Source organism: Fusarium falciforme, chromosome 2 (assembly GCF_026873545.1).
Source record: "Fusarium falciforme chromosome 2, complete sequence".
Lineage (NCBI taxonomy): Eukaryota > Fungi > Ascomycota > Sordariomycetes > Hypocreales > Nectriaceae > Fusarium > Fusarium falciforme.
In genome coordinates, this window is record NC_070545.1 from 1556819 (window position 1) to 1571347 (window position 14529).

Here is a 14529-nt window from a genome sequence, read left to right on the forward strand (position 1 = left end):
AAAGAGTTTGGCGCTGCGTGCTATCAAGAGAAGGGAAGGGATAACAAGGGACGGGCCCAGACATTCCTTGCAAGATTGTTGAGTCAAATGGGGTGTAATAATTTGTTTGCGTCGTGGCACCTTTGCATTGCGAGAAGGCAATCATTTGGTTAGCTATACAGCTCCTGGATAATAAAGCAAATCTAATCTGGCTGTCAAGATGGAAATTGACTTGTGTCGTGATGCTGTCAACCTTCCACACACACACCACCGGTACGGGTCACGTCACTGCACATATTGAGCCACGCGAGGACTATTGTGAGTGTTTAACCACATTAACCTTGATCCTTAAGCTAACAACAGTGCTAGTATTTAAAATGGGCCAAGACATCATGTCATCTCTGACAAGATATACGTTCTAGTCCGCCTTAGTATCTCCGAGACTAACAATCTATTGCTTTCAGCTCAAGCCACAGCCAACCAAAGGCGGTCTCGCCCTTCTCCCTCAGCTCGAAATGGATCTTGAGCCGTTTTCTCTTTACTGTAATTGGGCATGGCTTTTTAGTGAGCTGCCTGTTTTGTAGTTGCTAAGCAGTGTCGTTGAGTCGGTAGGCACACACACACACACACACTATATATATATATGCATATCTGGTCTTGGCTCTCCAAGGCCAAGACTTTTCAATTGCCAATATTTAACTACCTATACAACCACTCAATCAATATTCAGAAACCCTCAGTCATGGGTTTCTCTTACATCCTTCCCTTCCTGGGCTCCTCCGTCTGGGCCGCGCCGGCTCCGTCACCCTTTGACGATCCCGCTGTCGCTGAACTCGCCTGACGAGCTGCTGTTACCTCTGGTATCACTGCCACCACATGCTCCGTCAGGATCAAGGGCGATCCTGGTTTCGAAAGGTTCCAAGCCAATGATGTGTCATGAACCATGTATATCGTCAATGGGATCCGAGCCCCGGCGGGCAATAAAACACGTTCACCACGGCCATAAGTACCCTGAAAGACAACGTCTACGGTCCCTGGGGCCCCGTGACCACCTATTCTGCGACCGAAGGATACCTCGTTATGAATGTGACCTCGACGGGCAAGGATACTAGGAGCATCTATGGGACCATTTAGTTCTGGGGGTTTAATTATTATAGCTGGTATGTTGCCATTATTACTCGATCGTGTTTTGGTAACACCACTGTTCCGGCCATCATTACTACTTAGATGAGTTGATGGATCCTGAGGGAGGAAATATAAGTTGGGGCTGGGATGGATGGGACAACTACCATATCGTCCCATTTCTCTTGTAGCGAATGGTCAATGCCGAATGAAGGTCTAATTGTCAAAGGGATCTGAGTTGACTGTAGCTCCTGTATAGTTAGGCAAACCTAGTTGTCAAGATTGGACAGTTCTCTATGATATCAACTTTGGTCCTCTTCAACACCTCAACACACCGTACCACTGTCTCGGGTCACGGCACCATGTTGAGCCAGCCACGGAGTGACTACCGTGACTACGCTTGCTGTATCAGGCTTCATGCCAGAGCTATTAACGGTGCCAACACTTGAGACAGGTAAAGAGCTCGTGTCACAGGATCCAGTCATGGCACTGACGGAGTAAATGCTCCATACATGCCCCGGAGGCTATCACTCTTAGTTCAAGCCATAGCAAGCCAAGAAGGGTCTCGCCCAGTGCCTGGCTCACTTCGAGATACAGTAGTTTCGAGGTAGTCTACCTGTACTGACCGATATGTGGTAGTGACGTTGATTTTATGTAGATATATAAACATCTACAGTATCCTCCCCTAGACTGGACATGCCAAGACCCCCTTTCACAAACAGATACGCAACGGTCAATCCTTATTTACATACCGGCCAACTTACACAAAATGCGGTCCTCTCTCCTTCTTCTTCCCTCTCTGGTGGGTTCCATCTGGGCCTCGCCCGCTCCATCACCTCTTGATGATGCCTCCATCTTGGCCGACCTTGGCCGCCGAGCCGCTGCTGCTGGCCAACCCACCTACACCGTCACCCAGTGCGTGGTTCAGGTCAAGGGAGACCCAGGATTCGTCGGCCTCAAGCCATGGCAGGTGGACGGGACCCTGTGGCTCGCCCAGGGGGTCCCGGGCCCGGCCGGCAACAAGAATGACGGCAACTTCATCGACGTCCTCCTCCGCGCCGGGGGCATGTACATAGATGGCCCCGTGTCACCTACTGCCTTTATATATAGCGGCTTGGTCGGGGCCGTCCAGTTCGTCACCAACGGGTACCTGACCCAGCTTCCCAGCAACAATCCGCGTCCCAGCGTCGACTACGTGCGCGTCCTAGGCGACATGACCAGATTCGAGGCGGACCTCGACTTCTCCAACGTTCCCTGGGGGCAGCAGCCGCAGAGGTTCTCCTTGTCCAAGGCGCTGCAGTCCGGTGGCTATGGCCCGACGGTTTCTTATCCTGCCACTTCGGGGTGGCTTGGACTCACGTTCACACCCACGGGCAAGGACACAAAGACCCTTAACGGTGCCATCACGCTTATCAGCGATACTCCAGGTCAATACGGTCAATACATTGCCCTTGTTACTGGAGCGTGTTATGGAAATGTAACTCTTCCACTCAAGCTTGCTTAGGGGAGGGTATGATGTTGGGAAAGACACAGTCAGGTACTACGCTTGGTCTCAAGATACCTGCATTACATACCTACCTGGGCACCTATAAGAGACAGTTGCTACCATATCCTCCCATCTCTCTTGTAGCGATGGTTAATGCCGATGGGTGCCTGGTTCCTTGTTCTCATTGTCCATAGACAGTAATGATGTCAATCAATACAAGGCGAGCTTAAATCTATGGATGGTATTATGGCTGTTCCTCCCCCAGGAGCTATCCACTAGACCTACCCCCTTTTCTTCATTTTTGCATCTTCCATGTTCCCTTTCGCTCGCCCAAAAACTCCTCAAGTCCAACGTCCACATCTTGAAGCCCCCAGTGATGATGTGAACGAGAAACCCCAAAAAGGATATCTTGTCCCAAAAAAAAAAAAAAAAGGCAATTTAGCTAGCAGAATGATCCTAATCTATCTATCCTAGCATCGAGTGCGTGCGGATGCCCTTGGGGCCAAGCTCACTACAAACGTGTTAGCAAAGAACGTCCATGGTTTCCAAAGCAGACACAGGCAGAAACTTACTTATAGTCAACTCTGCTCAGGCTCATCAGACGCTGGGCTTCAACCGTCTGGGCGTCCATGTTGGAGTGAACGCAAAAAGCGATACGCGCCGCCACCTGTGCGCCGAGGAACATGGACTCCTCGAAGCCGTTCTTGGTCCATTCGCCAAGATACGACGGCAGAGTAGCCGTCTTGATGCTTGTCGGAGTTTGGCTGTGGAAGTGGTGTCCTGTGGCAGGGCCGCCGGCCTCGGAGGCGGCCTGGGGAGTCAAGGCATTGTTGGCGCCACCCGCAGCGGCAGCCGTAGCAGCCTGCAAAAGGGGGTTGACGCCACTTGTAGGGAGCTGGTGTGGCATGCCGGTGAAGGATCCCGTGGGCGTCTGCGCCCCTGTTCCAGTCGGTGTGGCCATGTTAGACGGCAGCTCCGAGGTGAACATGGTCGCCGTGGACGGTGAGACGAGGTGGCGGGCCTGCAAAGTCTGCAAGATGTTTTCTCTAAGACCGCGCAGCCGGGAGCCGTTGCCGACAAAGACAAGGTTGTCCCAGCAGGCAGGTCGCATGTACATGTCGTCAACGCCCTGGATGGTGCGGTAGATGGCGTAAACGATGCGGTCAATCTCGCGGCGCTGAGCAAACTTGAACCGCTCGAGGCCGACCTCGACATTTCGTTGAATGCGCTTTGGTCGACGCTCAGTGACCTCGTTGGCAGGAGGGGCTGGTGTGGGATTGGCTTCAGGCTTGGGCTCTACTGAAGGCTGTGTCTGCTCCTGGCCTTCTGCCGGTTTGGGGGCTTCTGTTGTCGCAGGGGCGGCAGTGGTGGCATCTCCCTGAGGTTGAGGTTGAGGTTGCGCTCCGTTTGTCTCGCCCTCCTTCTTCTCACCTTCGGGAACAGTCGCACTGTTGGCCTGCTTCTCGACACTCTCCTTGGGCACCTCCTCTTGGATGATTTCCTCGTACGAGAAGGAATTGTGCGATCGCTTCGAGTTGGGTAGACGCACCACCTTAGCTGCGTTATCAGCCTCCTTGTCGCCCTTGGGCTTCCGACCAGGCTTGCCCTTCTCCTTCTCCTTCTCCTTTTTGGCCAAGAACTCCTTGGTTTGGCCACTCGTGACAATGGCTGCCACGTCCAACACACCGTCATCATCCCCGTTACCATTGGTTTCATCGCCGTTGGCTGCTGCAGGCTTGGACGCTGATGAAGCCGCCTGCTGGCCAGCACTAGAACCACTACCACCAGCCTTCAATCCAGCAGTGTTTTGCTGAGGAAGCTCCATCAGGTCTTCAGCGGTGGCGACATAAGGTAGCACCTCGCAGATGGCGCTCTTCTTCAGCTGCTCGGCCATGTCGTAGTTGAATCCCTTTTCCTCCAGCAGCTTGAGCAGGCTGCGGGTGAAAACCTCACCTCCGCTAATCTCGCTGTCGCCCTCGGAAGCTCCAACATCCATGTGGTTCACGACGCGACCATCGTGGATGGCTGTCACGTCCACCTTTTGGTAGCCGATATCCACCACAGTCATGTTGGGCCACTTGAGGCCGTACTGAGTCGCGATGCCGCTATGGATTATGCAGAGAGCAGGCGTCCGCGTGTTCTCAAAGATGTACCGGGCGATGGTCTCGCAGTCGGGGCGCGTCCATTGTGGCGAGGCCATCAGCATGATGGGGGTGTTGTGGTATGTCGTCGTAAGAAGGCCGTGTACATGGTCGAGGAAGGCAAGAAAGGCGCTCATGTTGACGATGCGCCCAGCTACAATAAATCAGTAACCCATTCCACAGCTCGAAACCCAATAAATACCTTCAATTGGGTACACAGCGCCCTCATCCTCGTCCATGTCTTCCACCCACTCCTCCTCCTCAACACCGTTTACCACGGTCATGCGCTTCGTTCTGTGGTACGGCGCCCACTGGTCACCGTCCTTAAACATCCTCGTAGGCATGCGCCGCGCCGGGGGAGTCAGCTCGCTGCACCCCAGTTGAGCCATGGTAGTGCGACTGCCAGGGCAGATAATGAGCACCTGCTCTTCGCGCCACTTGCCCGCCGTGCTCGACATTGTGCGGTTTCGGTATCGCCTTGCGCTTACGCTTGCGTTGATGCTGTGAGAACGATTTTGCTTGTTCTGGTGTGGTTGTGGAGTCGAGAGAAGGTTGTCGTCGTCGTCGTCGTCGATCTGCCCTTGTGGTGAGTCGCGCCTGCTCCTGCTGCGTCGCGATGGAGTCGACGAGGGTTGAGCCTTCCGCGCGCGTAGCCTGTACCGTGGCGTGGGGCTTGTGGCTGGAGCTGGGCCATCTTCTGGTGTGGCTTGTCGCACGTGATCTCCCTTGTTATTCTTGGTGGGCGTCTTTACGCAGTTATGATAGGTCATGGTGTTGAGTTCAGCAAGTGATATAGCTCTTGTGGTTGACCAAAATGATTGCGGGATCGATGTCAAGAATTCAAAACGATTGAATTGTGGAAATATTTTTCAAAGTAGAAGAACTGAGTGAATGATAGGCATAAACGTAGGGGAAACCGAACAGAGCTGGCTGCCAGCTGCCCGGCACTGCTCACCACCACTTGACCACCCCTGAGGAACCCCAAATATTCACTCATTGTTTAGTCGAGCAAAGTCGTTCATGAACCAGTGGCAATTTCTCTCCTGGGCCGTATTGTATTCAACGGCATTAATGGTACTCCAGCGTAGTCTGCCCTCTTCCACTAGACACCCAAGCATGAAAGCAACAACCGCAACAACTCTCCCCTGAACAGACAGATCATTCGCTTACAAGCATTCCCTCATCCATATGTTTGGCTTTTGCCTTCTTTCATCCCATGACACATCCCAGTACATGAATAATACCCATTCCTCCCATCACCTGCACCTCGGACCGGTATCAGCTCTGCGCTGCCCGAGGATGCTGCTGTGCTGTGAAATCAATGACAATCACCCTCCGTCCTCCCAAACGCCACCTGGGGGAATGAATAGCCCGCCCAAGGATCCCATCATAACGTACACTTCCACCAAAAAAAAAAAGTATTGACAAGAAGAATGCGCAAAAGTCTCTCAAAAGCCTCTCGCAAAAACCCGGCAGAGTTCTGTCAAGTTGTTCTTTTACCATGAATAGTTCACGACGTGCGCCATATGCCATCTACCCGTGTAAAATCGTCGTCTCGTCTTTTTCAATTATGCAACCGTGATGGTGTTTGGGGTTGCTTCTTTCGACCCCATCTTGGTCAGTTCTTCATGCTTCTCGTTCACTTCGATGCGCTCAACCTCTCTGGTTGGCTTTCGGGGCGTCTCATCTTCAGTAATGTCGTCAACAACCGAGTACGGCCGGTCCGAGGTGGGAGTCGTGAGTGATGACCCATCGAAGCTCCATCGATCCTCGGTTGCGCCCGTGTAGACGGAGGATGTGTGCTTCTTGGCAACCGTATCCGAGTTGTCGGAATGCTCGATCTGGGGGATGGTGGGGGATGTTCCAATGCTCCTCGACTCAGTCTTGGCTTCGGTTTCGGCTTGAGTGGGCTTGGCTTCAACTGCGGTGGCGGCCTTGGCGTCCACCGTCTTGGATACTTCAGCCTGGGCCTCCTCAGTCTTGGTGATTTCAATCTTGTTGTCCACCGCCTTGTCCTCCTCGGCCGGGAAGAATTCCGTCTCCGAATCCGAAGATCTATCGTCTGTCGAGTGCTCCTGGATCTTGGGGGTTTCGGGCTTGAATTCCTCAGCCTTCTTCTCATCATATCTGACCTTCTCGACCTTGAGCTCCATAGGCTTCAGGAAGGGCGAAGGCTGCGCCTTTGCTGGCTGCTCATCATCCGACTTCAGGTCCTGTTCGTTGAAAGCATGTCGCAGAGGGCTTCGGAGGTTCGTGACATCGCCGATCTCACTCTTACTAGATCGAGATGTCCTGGCAGGACTCCTCATAGGCAGTGGAGGAGGAATCCTCTTGGGGATTGTCACCATGTTGCCCTTGGCGTGGATCACTCGGGATGCCACAGCCTGGGTCCTTGCCGGCTGCACGGCTGCCACTTCGAATACCACGGGCTCCTCTTCGTCGTCTTCCTCCTCCTCGGCGTCACTTTCCGAGTCGTTCTCGTCATCTGCATTGCGGCTGCTCCTGTCATCCCTGTCACTATCATAATTGCTCGATGCCTTGTCCGTGTCGTCTCTCGGCTCAACCTTGAGAGTGTCGTGCTCCACGGCGGTCGTACTACTGTGGCTGATTGCACTGGCAGGAGTGTGATTTCCACTGAGATGTCTTATGGGCGTCAAGTCGACCTTTGTGTAATCAATCTCCTCCTCTTCCTCCGTCACATCGGGAATTTGTGCTCGAGAAGCTCTGTCATGACCGTCTTCACTTTGGCCTGGGCTTGGCGTTGTCTCGGGTGTATCCTTCCCAACGTCCGTCTGGGTTCCTGCATCCGTCATCTGACTCTTGACGGTGCGTGACGACATGTAGCTGCCACGGTTACTCCGCGTGACAAATGTGTCTACGCTCTGTCTGTTAAACTTGGAGTAGGCCGGGCTAGTGGGGACGGGGTTGAAGTCGAACTGGCTGCTAGTAGGTCGTAACCGCGATCCGGCCTCTCTGATTTCCAGACCAGCCATCTCGAGGGCCAAAACACCGAAGGGATCGGGATCGTCGGCGCTGGGGATTCCAAATGGAGTGCGAGGAGAGGCTGGTGTCGAAGACTTGGGGCTTGCAATGACGGCGTCTCCTGGGGCGCACTCAATAGCGATCTTGCTAGTGATAGCAGCGTCGTAGTCTGTGCGGCCCTCAGCCATCTTGATGATTTCAAAGAGTGGCCTAGTCTCATCCACGTTCCGCGCGACGTTGCCGGCGAGAATGTCCATTTGTGTTAGAGTGCTGGCATAGAAGCGCTCGTTCTCGTTGCCCCTCTCGGCCAAGATGCAACCGTTCAAGTTCACGGCTTGGGTCTGACCGCGCGACTTCATGTATGTCAAAACGGTATTGCCCAGGTCCTTCCACCTGATGTGCGACTCGTCTGAGTCGAGAGACACCAGAGGACCGCTAGTGAGACCGACATCTTCACCTAGTGTGACACGGGGTTTCGTGATGGACTCGAGAGCGGCGAGATTGTTGACAACGAGGACACAGTCGTAAACATCGACGCCAATAATGAAGCTGAGAGTGGGTGTATGTAGCATGATTCCAGAAGGCGGCGACCAGGTACCGTCCGATTTGCGGGCAATGAGAATGCCGGAGCCGCCGGAGCCTGTCATCCACAGGCCACTTCGCATACAGGTAAAGATTGCAATCCCGGCGGCATTCTGGATGATGCGCCGAGGAATTTTCTTAGTGACTCGCTTTGGGGAGAGTGGTTCGCTAGTTGTCGACCGGGATTCGTCCTCTTCTTCCTCAAGAGGCACAAGATATCCATCAGCTAGCAGATGCATGTTAGCAGAGACGAGGGCGAACGGCGGGTGAGGCTGGCATACTACAGAACGACTTGAGGATGCGGGCAGCCTTCTCGCATTCGCGGTCAAGGGTCGCAGGCCAGAAGGCTTCCCGGTGGACTCGGCCATTTGCATTAGCGGCAGCCGTGTTTATCCTGGTTAATGAATTGGCGTTTGCGACGGATATGGAGGTGCTGGAGCGGTTCGAGGACCAGCCAAAGAGGCCCTGGCGAGAACCCGAGGACCTCTTATCCCAGGACGGGAGGAAGGAGGAAACTCGCTGCATGGCGGGCCGTCTTGCCTCTCCGTCGCCGCCGTCTTGGCCAGGCGGAGGCACGACAGAGAGGATGGGGATCGGGGGTGCGCTACTGGTATTGCTGCCGGTGCCGGTTGTGTTGCTGCTGGAGGTGGTGCGGAAGTGGACGGTCTTTTTGGAGGCTGGCTTGGAGGATGAGGATACAGTGGTGGCAAATGTCGACGTCGATCTCGGAGTCGGGGAAGAAGTCGAGGAAGCAGGTGACGAGACAGGTGTGGTGGTGGTGGGCGAGCCGTGAGTTGGTGTAGATGCTGTCGTCGAGGTGGAGGAGACTGAGCAGACAGAATTGGAGTCGGAGAGGGAAGCGAAGGAGACAGCAGGCTTATTCAGGGCCGAGTTGTAAGCTGAAGGGTGCGGCGGCGCCTGGCTGCTGGCGTGTTGTTGGTGGTGTTGGTGGGAGCGAAATGCGTGAGGGTGGTAGTGGGCATGGGCGGCGCTGACAGCAGTGGCCTTGGAAGTGGCAGCAGCTGCTGAACCAACCTGGACAGACACGGACACAGACTGGGTCTGGGTCGAGGGGGGTCCCTGGGTCGACGCCGAGGCCTGGGACTGGGACTGGGACGGGAGGAGATGATGCTAGTCGTAGTATAACCTGTCAGCGCGGGTGGGTGACGTGGGCCGTTGAGCCATTGGGGCGCCCTCTAGAGCGGCCCTGGGAAAAGAGCAAGGATGAGAGCGAGCAGGGGCAAGTTATCCGTAGGTAGTTGGAGGAAGAAATGGATTAGAAGGGGAAGAGGAGAGGGGGAATGTGAGACTGGACGATCCGCTGTGGACAAGCCTCCCCCAGGTCAAGATGAGACTTGATCAAAAGCTAGAATAATAAAAAAATCTGGAGGTTGTTGAACTGAGCTGAGTTGAGTGAAGACAGGCGTGAAGAGCTGGGTTTTGACGGGAATAGTGGGTGAGAGAAAAAGAGGCAGGAGGTGAAATTGACTTTTTTTTTCCTGTCCTTTCCCTTCTCTGCCCTTTTCTTTCCTCGAGAGCTCTCGTCATCCTCTGGGGGTGCTGTTGCTGCTTCTGCTTTGCCCGGTCTGGTCTGGTCTGATGACGGCACCGCGCGCACGCACGCACTTGAGTCCAACCTTGGGAAAGTCGGGGATCGTCCAGGTACAGTACAAAAGCAAAGCAAAGGACAAGGAGACAAGGACCACCCAGCCTCAGCCAGGGCGTTGAAAGGTACCGCTTTGACGGGGCCCTTCAGTTTTTGGGGGCGTGGTGCGTGTGGGTTTCCAAAGGTAAAATGGGAGGAGGGAGTGAAAAGTGGGCGAGATGCAGCAGAGTGGGCTGAAGGGATAGTATCTGTACCTTGACAAAAGATGAAGCTCCCGTCAGCTGCTCCAGGAGATGGGGAGGGAGAGTGTTTATCAAACTCGCTTAAGCTTCAAGTCATGATGTTTGAAATGATTGACCCATGGGAGAAGGTATTGAGAAGGGGGAATGGGAGATAGAGATAGAAAGATCTTCTTACCGTGCTGCTGCTGTTGCTGCTGGTGCTGCTTGTATTCTTCGCTGACACCCCCCAGCGCCCAAAACTCCAACCTCCTCCACTGCCTTTTCCACCCTTCATCGTGTCCTTGTCTCCGTTCTTGATGCTGCTGCTGATGCTGATGCTGCTCCCACTGCCACTGGCAGCGCTACCTCTCCCTCCAATACTACTAATACTCAACTTCTTTCTCCTCGTTGTCGTCGTGGCCGTCATGGTCCCCAGCCTGCTCGCGGCTTGCCCGCTTCGATTCGAGATTCCTCCCCCGGCCGCGTTAGCGCAAGCTCGAGCTGATGCGCTCCCGGGCAAGGATGACCAAGCCGGGCGTTCCCACTGCGGTTTGGTTAGCCCGGGTCCGCTAGCTAGGGAAAGCACATGGCCTTTGACCAGTCGTGATGGAGGGCTCGGTCGAGGTGGTGCGGGTGGCCCTGCGCCATGCGTGCAAAGTGTGCGTCCGTGTGTGTGACGATGCGTGCCGAGCCAACGCCGGGCCCTCGACGAGCCCGCTCCGAGTGGTAGATCTTTGTTTGGCCGCGAGGCGAGACGGGATGGGCATTACATCTGGAGGCTGGATGCAGGATGGAGGATGTAACGGGGAGACAGGAAGGGCAATGGGAATCAGAGAGGAGACGACGAGCAAGGGGAGAGGAGCAAAGAAGAACGCAAACGGCTCCCGTACATACATACCTGGTTTGAGCAACGTCGGTTGTGCTCCCAACGGCTAATACCATTGCCCGTCGTGTGCCCTTTTTGCCTTCGTCATTCCCTTCGGACAGCCTATCTATGCTCGAGATAGGCCCGATCGCGATTGATTCTCCAACGAGACAAGCAACAAAGAAAAGATCAGCCGTACAGAGAAGAATTGGTCGAGATCGCAAAGGGAAAGCAGCAGGATCGAACAAAAAGACAACGTGTGAAGGACGTCGAAGGACCAGCCATTGAAGCGCAGGGAGAGAGTGAACAGAAAAGAAGGACGAAGGGTCTGGTTCGCATTCCGTCCTCTCAACACGCCCCCCCCTTTTTTTTTACTATTGCTCGCTCTCGAAATAGCTTCCCAGCCGGCAGGATGCGACTTGGGACACTGGAACATGCAAAATGCCATGGCTCGATGAGTGTCTGCTTTGTCGCCTCCCCGACCTTTGCTTGCCTCGTCTTGTCTCTTACAGCCAGCCACAGCGACCCCTGCCCCACGGCGCGACCAATGCTGCGATATTAGGTCGACGAGACCGATCCTGATAGATGGGGAGGCGACCTATTAACTGCTCCATGTGGCCTTGCAACTGCATTCCAGCAGTGTCTGGCATTGCATTCTGCTGCGTGGAACCAAATTGGCCGTCTCCCCGTCTGAGACCCTGCTTGTGTATGCAGCCCGGTCAAGTCACATATCAAAAGGAACCGCGTGCGGTGGACAACATTTCTCCGATGCAAATGGAATCTCGACGAGTGAGCAAGAGAGAATGAGGGGAAAAGACTCTGTGCCGTGGGTGTTCCCGCGCCCCGTTGATCCTTCTATGGCTGCTACGCCTGACTCGAGGAATGCAGTCGTTGGATTCGCAACAGTCTCATCGACTAATAAGCAGCGTCTACGTTGACGGACTAAACTCAAACCATGCAGACGGGATCTCTTAGCACAACCGGTCTGGATGTACAGTACAAGCCAAGAGGGCAAAAAGAAAGGAAGACGGCTGGAAGCTTCTCTTCCCCGTTGGAGTGTGTGTGTGTGTGTGTGTGTGTGTCTAGTCTGGTTTCATGACAGATGCTCGAGTTGAGTCGAGTCAAGGTTGGCGCCTCGTCCGTTGACGCATGGCAAAAGCGGGTCAGCAACTAGCAAGATGCATAGTAACGGTAGCTGAGTAGCAGACGGCACGAATGTCACTCGTGTCAACCCGTGGCTGTCAGTCAAAGTCAAGAGTTGAGAAAACCTTGACAGTGGTATCTGCTGCATGTACATGTAGCTGTAGCAGCGGGAGGCCACACTATTTGCTGCATATGCGCCCTCCCTCGCCTCAAACGTGAACGGCACCGTCCCAATTGCCCCTTGAATGGTATTCTACTCGCTGGCAGAAACCCATTCCGCTTTCATTCCAATCGAAACCTCAAAGGGGGGGGTTCCATGTCTTTCTTTTGTCGGGTTGGACCGCCGGCCGGCCCTATGTATGTACGCCAAGACGTTAAACCACCAGAAAAAAAATAATACGCGTACATTGAAATCTCGGGTTTTTGAAATTGACCACGCGTCGATTAATTATCAAGAAGCGGATCTCATCTCACATGCAAAAATATCCCGTGTTTATCAGCATCAGCATCAGCAACGGGGCAGGGGTTCCTCGTTGTGGCAGTGCCGTAGAGTGGTCCTGGCCAAAGCAAAGAGCGCAATCCCCATCCATTCCCAGATCCGCGGGTCCAGGAAAAAGAAACCGTGGTCAGGTCAGGTCAGGCTTGGGAGGACAGGGCAGGGCTATAGTTGACTACGTATCTTCTGGTTGTCTACTTCCACCTGCGATAAACAAAGCCTCGCCTCCAGCTACTAGGGAGTAAAATACGGAGCATCCATACGGGGCATCCATTCGAAGCACTAGGGAGAGATTCAGAGATCAGATGAAGTCATCCGGGATATCCATCCTATCCCGTTGCTGCAGGGGGTCCTATCCCGGTCAGTGCATGGATGGATACACAATACATGCGCATCTGGGGCTCATTTCGTGCTCACTTCTCCTGCATAACGGTTTATTAGCACCGTCATTAGCCTCATCTCCTGCAGCCAAAGCTTTGTTGTGCAACCCTTCCTCCCATCGCCCCCTCAACCATGAAAACATTCATGTAGGTCGTGAATAGGGTCACCCACGGACCGACCGCCTCCTGTTTCGTCGCCTGTCGTCTTGTTCCCTGTCCGTCCTTGACTTCTGAGCTGTCAATCATGATACGCATCCATCCATCCATCCATCCATCCATCCATTCTTTCATGCGGCAGTTGTGCTAGCCACGTGTAACCCGCCTCATCACGATGCCCTGCCCTGCCGTCTTCCCTTGACATTCACTACCGCCATCATTCCGGCACACGCCTTGAAGAGGAATGCCTTCGAAACAAGGGCTGCAGAGTCCCGGCATAACGTGTCTTGGGCCAGACCAGCTACGCCTTCTCCCAACGGGACTTCGGTCAGCCCAATGCCGGTTCCATTCTCCACCGTGATTGATGTCCTGCACGCACGGCACTTTACGGCAGTCCGCTGCAGGCACTCGAGGCTTTTTTCAAACAACTCACATCACATTGCATCCATTCATCCCGATGTCTGTATTGCATCTCGATCGTCCAACGGCTCAAGAGCTGTCACGTCCGAGCCAGCAAGCCGCTTGTGATATTGGGCGGGCGGGCAGAAGCAAAACTGACTCCCTTCCTTTCCTCCTTCACTTTGCCCGCTGAGATGAGAGGCCTGGGCCTCATTCTGCCATGGATGGATGTCTCTGTTCTATCCTTTTCGCCACTTGATGTCTCACTCAACTCCATCACCCCTTTACGCGGTATGCTCTCCCCTCAGCTCCGTGTGCCTCGATGTCCGAACATGCGCCTTTTCTTGCCCATGGCTGGCGAAGTATCAGTCTCCAGTTGACGCTATTCCCTAGAGTCACATCTACGGACTATTTGGCCTAGGGCGATGTCTTTCCGTGCTCGATCTCTGGGACATCGTGATCACATCTTCATCGATAGTCTCACTTCGGCTCAGGTGTCCATCCCCCGTGGACTATGAAGTGACTCTCCAGCAGTGTCTTGAATCCTCCCTCTCCCCAGTTCCTCTCGTAGACCGGCCAGTTCCGGTATCAGAGACCCAAAGACACGTGACGTCTGTTCACACGTAGATACTAAGACATCACAAGAGTTAATTGCCTCCGTGAAGAAGTGTGCACCCCTCGCAAAGGACATTGTGCCATTACACAAAAGTTAGACGCAGCAAGATGAAAGCTAACCCGGTTTGATATGTATCAACTCAAAGCATGTTCTCATGTTGACACAAAGTCAAACACATGCACATGATGAGATGAGCCACCTTCACTCCTTGAGCATATCCAAGTAAAGGATTTGTTGATTCCGGTGCATGATTGCAAATCTTGTGAATATACTTTGAAGCTGCGGGTATGTCCATTAGAGTTACTTAGGCACCCATTGTTGAGCATCATGTGTTTCCCGACCTCACATGCTTTCC

General features: G+C 54.0%; 3 protein-coding genes across 3 annotated transcripts; 1 reads left to right on the top strand and 2 right to left on the bottom strand.

Moving 5' to 3' along the window:
* Nucleotides 1-1870: 1870 nt before the first annotated feature.
* Nucleotides 1871-2605, top strand: NCS54_00245100 (Hypothetical protein; the record flags this gene model as incomplete). Its single annotated transcript, XM_053148049.1, has 1 exon — nucleotides 1871-2605. One exon carries the CDS (start codon nucleotides 1871-1873, stop codon nucleotides 2603-2605), a length of 735 nt encoding a protein of 244 aa, XP_053004024.1.
* A 447-nt stretch (nucleotides 2606-3052) lies between these two features.
* On the bottom strand, nucleotides 3053-5498 carry NCS54_00245200 (Hypothetical protein; the record flags this gene model as incomplete). Its single annotated transcript, XM_053148050.1, has 3 exons — nucleotides 3053-3098; nucleotides 3160-4882; nucleotides 4931-5498. 3 exons carry the CDS (start codon nucleotides 5496-5498, stop codon nucleotides 3053-3055), a joined length of 2337 nt encoding a protein of 778 aa, XP_053004025.1.
* Nucleotides 5499-6296: 798 nt separating this feature from the next.
* On the bottom strand, nucleotides 6297-10546 carry NCS54_00245300 (Ysc84 domain-containing protein; the record flags this gene model as incomplete). Its single annotated transcript, XM_053148051.1, has 3 exons — nucleotides 6297-8518; nucleotides 8574-9423; nucleotides 10316-10546. 3 exons carry the CDS (start codon nucleotides 10544-10546, stop codon nucleotides 6297-6299), a joined length of 3303 nt encoding a protein of 1100 aa, XP_053004026.1.
* Between the last annotated feature and the right edge of the window lie 3983 nt (nucleotides 10547-14529).